A 12,516-nucleotide genomic window follows, 5' to 3' on the forward strand; every position below is an offset into this window, starting at 1 on the left:
TAGCAGTTTGATCCTATTTGATAAGCCCTTTCCAGCGAAGCCCACTCTAAAAGGTACATTTCGGCGAAGCCCACTTGTGAGAGGTATCAAATACCAATTTTCTCGGGAAACTGAGGATGAGGACAGGAGAGGTAACGGTCAGCACAGTAACAACCTAGTAACATGTTTTTTTTTTGAGCGTTAGTAACATGTTTTACTAGTACGTGTAGTCGTTGATAAATATATTTGGAGACATTTGGTTTAGCAAAGTAAATATGACCATCTATATGATTGATTTTAGCTAAATGAGCACGGTACTTAGTGCCGAAGGAAATGGCCACTTACACGGAACCGGGGGATGCAGCTGCTTGTTTTCCGGGTAAAACCAGGTGCTCAAACTCTCGAACGAAGACAGCGCGTCACATCGGAGAGAAAGGAGCTCCAGCTTTGGCGATCGAGCCTGTAACTATCCCCCCGATCTTCTTCGCACGCATCCGATCAATCTTGCTGCTGTCCCAAACGGCCGGTTAGTTGAGGTCCTGGCGGCGTCCCGACGAACGTCCAGAGTCAGCAGCCTAATCCGTCCAGTTGAACGTCGTCAGAGTAGCACTCACGGCATAAGTAGAATAAGAAAACGGAACGCCGGCTTCTTTCTGATGTCGACAGGATTAAGGTATGATGCGTGATTATTGTGCGACTGATCGATCACACGACACAAGTGCCATCCGATGTGTACACGCATCATTGCCCTTTCATTTGATACGACGCGTGGTCATCGTTCAGCTTAAACAAGCAGTAAACCTAAGCCATTTGCAGCTAGCTAGTTCACCTATTAGATTACGAAAATTTGATATCTATTGGACACCCCCTTGTCATCAGGCTAGGGGTTTGCTAGATCTTCTCTTTCTCGCCCCGTTCCTATGTGATCGCTCTCCTGCTTTGAGATCCCAACTGAACAATAATGCTGGCCCCTCCTCCATCGATCAGTTTTGCTAGCTTCAAGCCTTCAACCAAGCAATCCCCTTGCAAACATATGGATTTGAAACAGTGACGCGCGGAAAGACAGACGTGCGGCCCAAACTCCTCCCGTCCTTCGGAGAAACTTATCCGATCCGCGCAGCCACAGCTGGGTCGATCGTGGCCGTCCGCTGATTAGATCGGACGGGCGGGACGGGACTTGAGCATCGGGCACGCACGTGGCGAGCCGCCGTGTACGACGCCGAGTCACGGCTCTCGACGACGCACGTTGGCACGTATAGAACTTTGGCGAGGGGTGGTGCTTGAGATTGAACTGCTTGCTTGGTGGGTACGGGGCCGCCAGCCCAAGTCATCTCTGGGCTTTGGCGACTCGGTTTGGTACGGCACTAGGAGTACGTGCCGGCGGCCACGTCACGAGGCAAAGCCGCACTTGCTACGAGCGCATCATCCAATTGTGTGCTCGACACGTCCGCACCAATCATGCAAGTGAAATTAATGACACACTCTTTCCTTAATAATGATCACGGGAATAATGGTGCTATTGTAGTATTGTTAATTTGCATGTGAAGAAAGATATTCGAAGCATTACAGTCGATGTTGTTTGTCCCCATTTTCGTGCTGTAAGCTCTATCTAAATCCTCCGCATTACATCCTGCAACGGAACCTTTTTTTTTTGTTGAAAAGCGCCACAAGAAGTTTGCCGATCTAGTCTTGGCAGAGAAGTTTTTTTTTTCTAACCTGTCCTCAGAGCACGATTTGTTAACAAGATGTACCCCTGGTCTTTAAATTGATTTGTACAGGGAGTACAAACTTTGACTCCTCCAAGTACTCACTTTTTGCCTGGGCAAGAAAGAATCTGCTCAGTAAACTTTTCTGATAGGCCATAAAACAAAAGATTTCACACCCACAAATGAAATTTAGAAATCACCCGATACATTTGAGACTTGTAAAACAATTAGATGCATCACTATGCAAAGCGCTTTTGAAGTTAGGCATCTCAGTTGTAACTGATAGCTAATCCTTTACAATGTCTTGTAGGCATTATATAAATCAGAACAGAACACAATACTTGTAGACAATTCTATAGCTTGGACCATGAGACATACAGGTCGTGCTTCAAGCCGTGCTGGGTTCAACAGCAGCAATAAAAAGGGTCAGCAACATCCAAGTCAGATGCTACTTGGCTGCTCCAACAACTACCACCACGAAATAAGATATGCCAAAGTTATAAATTACATGGGAACTACAAGCACTATAACTTGCCCATAGAAACTACCTAGCACTATAACTTGCCCATAGATGCTCTACTGGATCATCACGAAGTCGCTCATGTGACGACCTGTCCTCAATTTCTTCGTGTATCTTGAGGAACACTGCATGAGTATACCACCACGAAGTCGGGCTCCTCACGCTCATCTTCAACTATCTTCCTTACTCCATAACCTCGCAGGGCCCGCACCATTGCGAATCGAGACTGGAGTACCCCAAAAGCCCTCTCGACGTCTTTTCTCGCTACTTGTTGTGCACTTGTGAAATAGATTTTCTTGTTTCCCTGGGGACTATGGAAAGCTTTCACAAAAGTTGCCCGGGTTGGATATATCCCATCGGCAAGATAGTAACAAATGTTGTACTTGTTTCCATTGACAATGTATTCCAATTCTGGTGCTTTCCCGGAAGTCAGACTCTGGAAAAGTGGAGAATGGCAAAGCACATTGATATCGTTGAGAGAACCAAGAAGCCCAAAAAAGGTGTGCCATATCCATAAATCTTGAGATGCAACAGCCTCAAGAATCATGGTCGGCCCATCCTTATGCCCTGTGTATGCGCCTCTCCAAGCAGTCGGGCACTTGTCCCACTTCCAGTGCATACAGTCAATGGAGCCAAGCATGCCTGGCCACCCTCTTGCATGATTAATGGCCATCAATCTAGCTGTGTCCTCGGCATTGGGGGCCCTCAGGTATTGTTCACTGAAAACTTCAACGAAAGCTTTCACAAAATGTTTTAGGCACTCGATGATGGTGCTCTCTCCCAGCCTCACGTAGTCATCCAGGAAATCAGCCAAAACACCATAGGCAAGCATCCAAACGGCAACAATAGACTTCTGGATTGGAGAACCCCCAAGAGCTCCAACGGCATTGGGCTTCTGACAGAAGTAGTCATCGTGAGACTCCACTGCATCAATGATCCGCAGGAAGAGAGATATGGACATCCGAAACCTCCTTCTGAAATGCTTGTTGTTGTATACGCACGGGTCCACGAAGTAGTCCCGGAAATATACCATCATGACCCCCCCCCCAAGATTCCCCTCCAAGATTCCCCTCTGCACGCTGTGACGACCAGGCAAAGATCCACGGAAGTTCTTCTTCCGCTTGTTCCTCTTTGAGCCCTCAATAAGACCATCAAGAATTAGGAGGTCATCGTCATCAGATTCGTCGTCTTCATCCCACTGCTGATGAAGACTTTTTCCAAACCTCGACATCTTCCATAGAAACAAAACACATAAGTTATACACATAGCTTGTACCAACATTTTAGTATCAGGATATTAACTTGTTCTTGGCACAAGCCAAAAGACCTCCTTCCTAACTTGTCTTTTTTCCTATGAACTTTGATACATAGAATTGTTGAGAACAAACTGGGTTCATTGATTTTCTTGGCAGTTTCATCCTTAGACTAGGTATGGGATTAGAGATTTCCTGCTTTTACAGTCATGTTATGCCTTTTGCCAATACAGAAAAGGCGCTAAAAATAATACAGAATAGGTGCTCACTGATGAATGAGAACCTTTTCATTTGTGGCTTGCCAGAAAACATATTTTTTCCATTTGTAATTGCAACTCAATGGTTTCTCTGAGTTCTTCTGAATTTGTTATATTCTTTACTGCAGGATAGAGGAAATCTGATCATCACATAAGGTCAAGATCATGAGCTGGTTAAATAAAATTTTCAAGGGTTCAGTAAATAGAGTTTCAAGGGGTCACTATGACGGAGACTGGCATGAAGGCCATTCATCTGATTACAACAGAGTAGGCCTCTATCCATGTTCTATCCAGAGTAGGCCATTCATCTGATTATTGTAGAATACTTATGGTGACAGTGATAATTGTAACACCCCTGTGTTAATTGTCTCGCTAATCATGAGTTAACTCGCTAAGTGTGGACTCAAATTCGTCGTTAACGCTAATCGCGTTCGCGCAGTAACCATCTACTTAGCTGTGTTCGATCTCGTTTTTGTCCTTGATCCGAGCTCCAAATCAACTTTCGCCCAAAACGAAAGTTGTAGATCTTCTTTTTCTCTACAACTTTTATTTTGGCCAAATTTCATGTTCCCATATGAAAATTTGAGTTTCAACTGGTCAAACTCGGGCAAAAATCATTTAAACGAAGAAACAGTGTCTTCACTGTGTTCGTCACTGTGCCGCCCCGACGCCATACCGGCGTCTGGTCGCCGGCGAACGACGCCACGCGTCGGCAATCGCGCCCTGACGCCGCTCTTCACCTTGCACTGGCCTGGAAGCTTCCGTTCAGTCCATCCCTATCCCTTTCCCGAGCTGCTGCGCAGAGCACGAGCTCGAGTCGCCGCCGTTCGTCGCGCCGGCCACGGCTCGCCGCCCCGCCTCGATTCGCTGCGTCCAGAGCCCAGCAGCCTTGCCGTCCACCGTCTCCACTCCACCCCGTGCCCGTTTGAGCCGAATCCCGGCCGAATCGAACGTTTCCGTCGCGGCCGCCATTGCTGTTCTTCCCGAACTCCACCCCACGCCGTCGAGCTTCCTCTCCGAGGTCTTCTCCGCCCAAATCAAGCCCAAGGTGAGCACGGCCGCACCCTACTCGCCCTCCCCTCGCTCACCGACCCACTCCCCACCTTAATCCGCGGCCGCCGCCGCCGGTTTGCCTCGCGCCGCCGCGGAACGCGCCGCCACCCTCACTGCGCACGCCGCCGGAGCTCCCTGCTCCAGCTCGCGGCCTCCTACCGCGCGCCCTAGGGCCGCCTGGCCTCACTGGAGCTTGCTCCGCCCCACCCCGCGGCCGCCGCAAGCCGCCGCCGCCGGAACGCCGCCAGCCGCCGCCGCCCTGGTCTGGAGTGCCGCCGCCGCGTCGCCCCGCCTCGCGCCGCCTCCGCGCGGGCTGCGGGTGCGCGGGCCCCTGCGCGCGGGCCGCCAGCGCTGCGCCGCCGGCCGGCCGGCCAGCAGCCGCCGCGCGCGCGCGCCTGGAGCGCCCCGGTGTGCGCCGGCCCGCACGGGGCAGAGCAGAGGAGGGGGACGAGCTGGGCCGGCGCCCACTGGCAAGTGGGGCCCGGCTGTCAGTTCCCCCCCCCTTTTACCTTTTATGTTTCAGTTTTGTTCTTTATTTCGGCTGAAAGTTCATAATTGCGTAGAAAATTACAGAAAAATGTGAAAAATGCGAAACAAATTTTGTTAGGTTTCTAAAATCACCAGCTTCTGAGGAAAAATACTTGTGCCTGTGTTTTGTCACTTTTGCTGTGGTGAAAATTCAGTTTGCTTTAAACCTAGTTTAATTATTGTAGGTAGTTCCATGGCTCTAAAAATTATGAAAAATTTGCAGTGGCCTTATCCTTGCATGTGTAATCCACTGTAAAATTTTTAGATGCTTAGCCTTTATGCTTGGTTGTGCATCTGTTAGTGTTTGCTTTCCTTTTCTAGGGCTAAAAGAAATGTGTTTCTGTATCTTTAATTGTTGGAAAAATTCCGTGGCATGCTTTACTGTCTTCGCGTTACGCTGGTAAATTGTGTTGCTAGATAATGTTTGCAAGTTAGGGTTTTGCTTATAGTTTGCCCTAGCCGGGCTCTTTTCGTTATTTAGGTGTTGTTAGTTGTTTTTGGAAGGAAACACTTCAGGCTAAAATATTTTAACTTTTGGAATCGCATCAGTAGCATTCATGTATTGCTGGGTTCTAATCTGTTGCATGGCATATTTTTATTCGTGTAGACGCCGCGAACGAAGCTGTCCACGAGCTGATCGTTGAGCCGGTCCAGGAGCCACGAGCAGAGGAGCAGCAGCAGGTCACCGTTGAGCACGCTCCGGCAGACTTTATTAACCCCGCTGACCTGCAAGGCAAGCCCCGGAGCATAACCATAATTTAAAATTATTCAATGTTATTTAAGTATTGTGCATTTATGTTCTAGGAGTTGAATGGAACCATAGTATGCATGTTTCCCTAGGTACCGTGGGCCTATACTAGTATGCAGGTGTCGATAGAAATGCTTTGCTAAATAGGATTCGGTAGAAGTCGAGTGATTGCTGTCACTCGCGAGTTTAGGATCTTGATCCCTTAGCTTTGGTTTGGAAATGCGTTGATGAGTAAAAGAATTGGAGACCGGGCGGGAATGAGTTGGTTTAGGTGAGAAAATGAACTCCCGCCTGTGTCGATTGAGGACCGTACCGTTGTTGGCCCTGATGACCGAGTTTGAACAGTACTAACCACATACCGGAAGTAGGAGGTAGTCGAAACCGGTAAGCTGTGTACCACATTACAGCGGTGATTTGAATTCCGCCATGCTACGCTGGGCGTGGGAGTTGGCGGGTGTTGGATAGGATGCCGCCTCCGGGTTCTCCGGGAGTTCACTGCGAGGGGCCCATCACCTGGGTTTTAGCAGGCGTAGTTCAGATGCCGTGGTAATGTGGGAACAGTTGACGCGCATGGCCCGGCGGGGCTTACATGTGTCGTGTGAGTTAGGTCCACCTTGCAAGGTTAAATCGGATCGATTCGCCGTCTCTCTCGGTTAAGAGAACCTTGGTCACTGCGTCACATCGTAGTAAGAAGTGGAATAAGTATTGAAAGGTAGCGATGGAATGCTTTACCTGTTGATCTGAAGATTTAATCTAATCTACCATGTGTGCTCTAGATGATTAGGCAAACTTAGTTAATACTTGAGATACTAAACGGAGCTAAAATATTGAAAGTAAGGATTCACTTCTAGCAGCCTTTCAGCAAAAGAGCTCCAGAACCAAAAAGCCTTGCATGTCTAGGTAAGGGGCTAAGTATACCCAGAGTCGGGTAAGCCTTGCTGAGTATTAGTATACTCAGGGTTGTTGTTGTAACCCTTCTGAGCAGGTTGTGTCCCTGCGGACTTCGAGGAGATCTGTGCGTCCTGGATTGGACAGCCGCTCCCTCCAGGTTGGACCGTCGAGTGGGCCCCGTCTTCCCCGTGAAGATTGGGCAGGTTGGCGTCACATCGGTGGGCAGGATGTGGAGCTCACCTTTTATCGTCGTCGTAGCTATCGTATTGTATTTCGAACTCAGTTTTAAACTTCCGCTGTGTGTTTGAACTCTGTTGTTTGTATTTAAACCTTTTATGTAAAACCTGTGTTGTAAATTAATTTGAAGATTTCTGTTGCTGGTAACACCTGTGCTCGTCTTCGTACGGGTCTAAGTGCAATTGTGATCCTGGAGTATAGTAGTTTAATCGGGATTTTACCCGACAGCCTGTCAGGTTACACCGTTTTAAGTGCACAGTAACTTGATTAAGTATTAAGATGATGGTTAGTGCATTTAAGCCGGTTTAATTTGGATGGTGCTGCTACAGCTGGCATCAGAGCTCTAAATTGCACTGGGGTGACTACCTTGCAACGATTTCGGGTTTTCGAAAAGTTGACGCTAGATGCGCTAAGGAATAGAATAGATAGTTCGTATGCCCTAATTATGTTGTATAAGTTAGGTGGCAACTAAGTATATATTTTATTCCAGCACTTCCAGCTTTTACTTTTTGTTAAACCTTATTTCGGTAACGACGCACCTACGCTGAGGTAAGCAAGGTAAGCATTCTAGTAGTCCTTAGAATAGCCCACGTGTTTCATACGTGCGCGGGTCCCGTATGTTGAGCATACGAGGAGGTGATAAGGCTCAATTCAAACGAGTCTGTCGCTATCTGCCGCCTGATATGGAGTGCGGATTTCATGCCGTGTGATTGTGATCACGGCCATTTCGTAAGGCAATGTTACGAGATGTAAACCTGTCATGCGGTTGGCCATGACCGTGATCCTTGGGACACGTCTACCCTTGGATGTCCCGTAAGGCGAGTGTACGGGAAGTGAATACGTTGTTGTGACGTATGCAGCGCTGCCCATTCAGCGTCGAACGTCTGGGTGCCATCTCTATAGTGGATGGTAATGTATGTGTGAATATGTGGGAAACTGCATATGCGTTACCCGTGTGGCGTAGGACACATGGGGGCCGTTCGTGTGTGCTGGCACGAAGGGTCCAGAAATGGATATTTATATCTGTCTCTGTGTTCTTCTGCAGGAAACTAACCACGTAAGCGCGTTATAAAATCCTTGATCGTAGGAACGACTAGTCTATATATAGGGAGAGTACGTAAATGTGCCACCGATTGTTCTCGTATACCATATTTTGGTACTTGTTTGAGTGAGAAACGCTAGAACGAGGCATGCATCTTGCATCTTGCATTCCTGAGTTGTTGTTTATTTTTGTTACCTTCGGTTGCGCTTCACAAAAATTTATTTGGATCACCATGTTTTTACTGTGTGTTCTTAAAAATTTATTTGTGTTGCGTTGCCAAGTTTAAACCTGTTTCTTTTGAAAACTGTCACTTACGTCAGCGCTATGTGTTCTTACAGATGGCTAGCTTCACGCACGTGATCGTGGACGCTAAGGGTTGGGCGCACTCCAGTGCCCTCCACACCGGCCACTTTCCTCGTCTGCTGTGGCAGATGCTCAGGGCGTTTGACTACACTGAGCCCCCACAGTACTCCGGACACGAGTCTAGCTTGCTGGGCACCGAGCGCTGTCAGATGATTGTGAAGATTCCTGCTTGCCCCGCTCGCTTGGACTGGGACTCGTGGCAGCTCACTGTCTATGGTAGGAAGCTGGCAGACTCCTGGGAGATTGCAGCTAGGAGGGCTATTGAGGAGTTCTCAGAGAAGCATAATGCAGAGGTGATAGATACTCCTTACAGTGTGTTTCCTCTGAGGGATGAGACTACTCAGGCCTATACAGATCGGGTGAACCGCAACCTGAACATCATGATGCCCGATTACAGCGTCAGGACAGCACTCTCGTTCAGCTACTCCTCAGCTTTGAGCAACATGTATGAGCAGCTTCGTGAGGAGAATGCGATATGCAGGAGCAAGGCTCGAGAGGCTCACCTCCATGAGCAGCACATGATTGGTACCCAGGACAAGATCAAGACCCTGAAGGCCAAGTCCAGAGCGAGGAAGATCAGGATTCAGGAGTTGCAGGAGGAGTTAGAGAACAGGACTCAGATGGTGCAGCACCTTGAGGGGCAGCTTCAGCAGGCCCAGGAGTGGATTGAGGACGCCCAGGCTCAGGTGCAGGCAGCAGCAGAGATGGAGGCTGATGCAGCAGAGGAGGAGCCAGAAGAAGAAGAAGAGGAAGAGGACCCTGAGGAGATCGAGGGAGTGTCTGGAGTCGAGTCGGGACCTGGGACTCCGTGAGGACGTGGATGGATAGTGTTGATTCTCCCCTTGCAGTGTAGCCTTACTGTAGGATAGTTGGGTAGGATGACCAACATAGAGCTTTAGGCTAACCTTGGGTTGAGAATTCTTTTGTGGCTCGGTAGTTCGAGTCATGTAGGATAACCCCTCGCTAGTGTGGTGTGTAGCCGGGTCGTGTAAGACCCCGTAGTGGTGTGTGGTAGGGTCGTTTGTGAACCCTTCTCCCATGTTAGTTTGTTGCCGTAGCACGGCTTGGGTTGTACTGAACCTTGTTCCAGCTGAAGCAGCGTGGCTGCTTATTGTAAATTTTACTTCCGTAATGATCTTTTCTGTCAGTGTGTGAAATTTCAGCTTTGAGTTGCGCTTTGATCGTCTTCAAAACTGAAAACTTGTGAGCGATGTTTAGTATTGCGTACGTTAGAACTACTCTGGACAGAAATTGTTGGGTGAGACGGTTTCAACCGAAGCAAGTAAATTTAATTCCCTTGGTGAACCATCTCGCGAGAGAAATGATTCATGCCGTGTGTTCATATTATATATGCACATTCTTTATTTGCATGGATTAGTCTTGCTAGCGAAATGGCTAACCAGGGGAATGATTATTTTTGCAGATGGGTGATAATCATGACAATGACAATCACGAGGCACTGCCCCAACAACCTCCCTCTTTGGCTCAAGCCGTTGCAGCTCTTATCGCTGACCGCAACGAGCAGACGGAGTTAATAAGGCAACTGGTGCAAGCCCAAGTCAATGCCGGCAGAGGTCGACATGCTCCCCCGCTAGCACCAGCAGAAACTGACTATGTCGGTTTTCTGGCCACCCAGCCACCTCTGTTCCACAAGGCCGATGATCCCCTTGAGGCTGATGCCTGGATTCGCACCATTGAGGATAAGTTCAGCATCCTCAATTGCACAGAGATGGACAAAGCCGCCTTTGCAGCGCAACAGCTGCGAGGACCTGCGAAAATATGGTGGGTCAATCACAAGGCTCTACTTCCCGCTGGTACACGTCTCACCTGGGATGAGTTTGTGGCAGCTTTTAAAGCCCACCACATCCCAACAAGCTTGATGAGGAGAAAGATGGCAGAGTTCCTAGCCCTGAAGCAAGGGAACAACACCGTACTCCAATACGCTCAGACCTTCAACCAGCTATCCCAGTATGGTGGTTTTCATGTGGACACTGATGAGAAGAAGCAGGATTGCTTCAGAAGGGGACTCAGCACAAAGCTCCAGGACAAACTGGCTCTCACTACTTGCAACAATTTTACTGATCTGGTTAATAAGGCCATCACGCAGGAAGATGCCACGCTGGCACACAAAGCTGACAAGAAGAGAAAAGCACCTGCTGGATCCTCCAGCAATGCACCCCAGAGATACAAGCTGGTTCAGACAGGGAATCAGCAGGCTTCAAACCGTCCTCCACAGCAGGGCCGTTGGGTCGCTAGGCCACCCCAGCAACAGCAACCGTGGGTACCTCGTTTCCCGACACAGCAGCAGAGGCCGCTAATGCTACAAGCTCCACGCCCCAACAACTACCCTTGTTACAATTGTGGTAACCTGGGGCACTTTGCACGAGACTGCCGTCTGCCACCTCGGCAGAATATCTACAAGACTCCAGCACTGAGTCAAGGTTCCAGCCAGAAAGATCAGAAAAAGAAGGTTGTACCTGCCAAGACTGGTTGTGTGAACTACACCACTTTGGAGGAAGTCCCGGAGGGCACTCAAGTGATGGCGGGTACGTTCTCCGTTAATCACTGCCCTGTTACTGTGCTATTTGATTCTGGAGCATCTCATAATTTTATCAGTGAAGCATGTGTGGCACGACTTCACTTACAAGTATCATGCCTAGAGAAACCCTACGTTATTCAGACACCTGGCACCCGGTTAAATGCTGGCCAAGTAGTTCGAAATGTTCCCCTTACCTTGGGTGGGAAAAATTTTCCACTCACTCCCATTGTCCTTCCAAGTCAGGGGATAGATATCATACTTGGAATGAATTGGATGAAGAAGCATGGCGTTATCATCAATACCTCTTCTCGTATCCTTCAGTTCAACTCTTCCATGTATGGTTCTATGGAAATTCATCTTTCTCAGCATGCAATTTCAGCCACTGTCATATACCATCTTGAGGGGAAAATCCTAGAAGTCATTCCGGTGGTTTGTGAATACCCCGATGTGTTTCCTGAGGACTTGCCAGGCATGCCTCCCGATCGGGATATTGAGTTTGTCATTGAGTTACAGCCTGGCACAGCGCCCATATCTCGAAGGCCATATAGAATGACTCCCAGTGAGTTAGCTGAATTAAAAATCCAGTTACAAGAGTTGCTGGATAAAGGCTATATCCGACCGAGCACCTCACCTTGGGGTTGCCCGGCTCTGTTCGTAAAGAAGAAAGATCACGGACTGAGGCTATGTGTGGATTATCGACCGCTGAATGCAGTCACCATCAAAAACAAATATCCCCTTCCTCGTATTGATATTCTTTTTGATCAACTAGCCGGAGCTAAGGTATTCTCAAAAATAGATCTTCGATCTGGCTATCATCAGATAAAAATCAGACCGGTGGATATACCAAAAACAGCATTTTCTACTCGTTATGGGTTATATGAGTATTTGGTGATGTCCTTCGGATTAACTAATGCTCCCGCTTATTTCATGTACCTCATGAATTCTGTATTTATGCCGGAGTTAGACAAGTTCGTCGTGGTCTTCATTGATGATATCTTGATCTACTCCAAGAATGAGGAAGAACATGCTCATCATCTTCACATAGTACTTCAGCGTCTGAGAGAGCACCAGCTTTATGCCAAATTCAGCAAGTGTGACTTCTGGCTGAAGGAAGTGCCATTCCTCGGTCATGTCATATCTGCTAAAGGTATCTCTGTGGATCCCAGTAAAGTACAGGATGTACTCGATTGGGAAGCCCCCACTTCAGTTCCTGAAATCCGCAGTTTCTTGGGTTTAGCTGGGTATTATCGTCGGTTCATTCCAGAATTCTCCAGAATTGCGAAGCCAATGACTGAACTTCTGAAAAAGGGTGTTAAATTCTATTGGAGTATTCAATGTGAGGAAGCTTTCCAGAAATTGAAGACACTTCTCACTTCTGCTCCAATCTTGGCCCAGCCGGAC

The 12,516-nt window shown here is 48.2% G+C and overlaps 1 protein-coding gene and 1 long non-coding RNA gene across 2 annotated transcripts; one reads left to right on the forward strand and one right to left on the reverse strand.

The window, feature by feature from the left end:
• Positions 1-2,302: 2,302 nt before the first annotated feature.
• On the reverse strand, positions 2,303-3,436 carry LOC120648121. The gene has a single exon (XM_039924875.1). The coding sequence runs from the start codon at positions 3,434-3,436 to the stop codon at positions 2,303-2,305; it is 1,134 nt and encodes a 377-aa protein (XP_039780809.1).
• A 138-nt stretch (positions 3,437-3,574) lies between these two features.
• Positions 3,575-3,977, forward strand: LOC120648798. The gene is made up of 2 exons (XR_005665089.1): positions 3,575-3,633; positions 3,843-3,977. It is a non-coding gene; the product is annotated as an uncharacterized LOC120648798 (long non-coding RNA).
• Positions 3,978-12,516: the final 8,539 nt, after the last annotated feature.

This window comes from Panicum virgatum, chromosome 9K (assembly GCF_016808335.1).
Source record: "Panicum virgatum strain AP13 chromosome 9K, P.virgatum_v5, whole genome shotgun sequence".
Lineage (NCBI taxonomy): Eukaryota > Viridiplantae > Streptophyta > Magnoliopsida > Poales > Poaceae > Panicum > Panicum virgatum.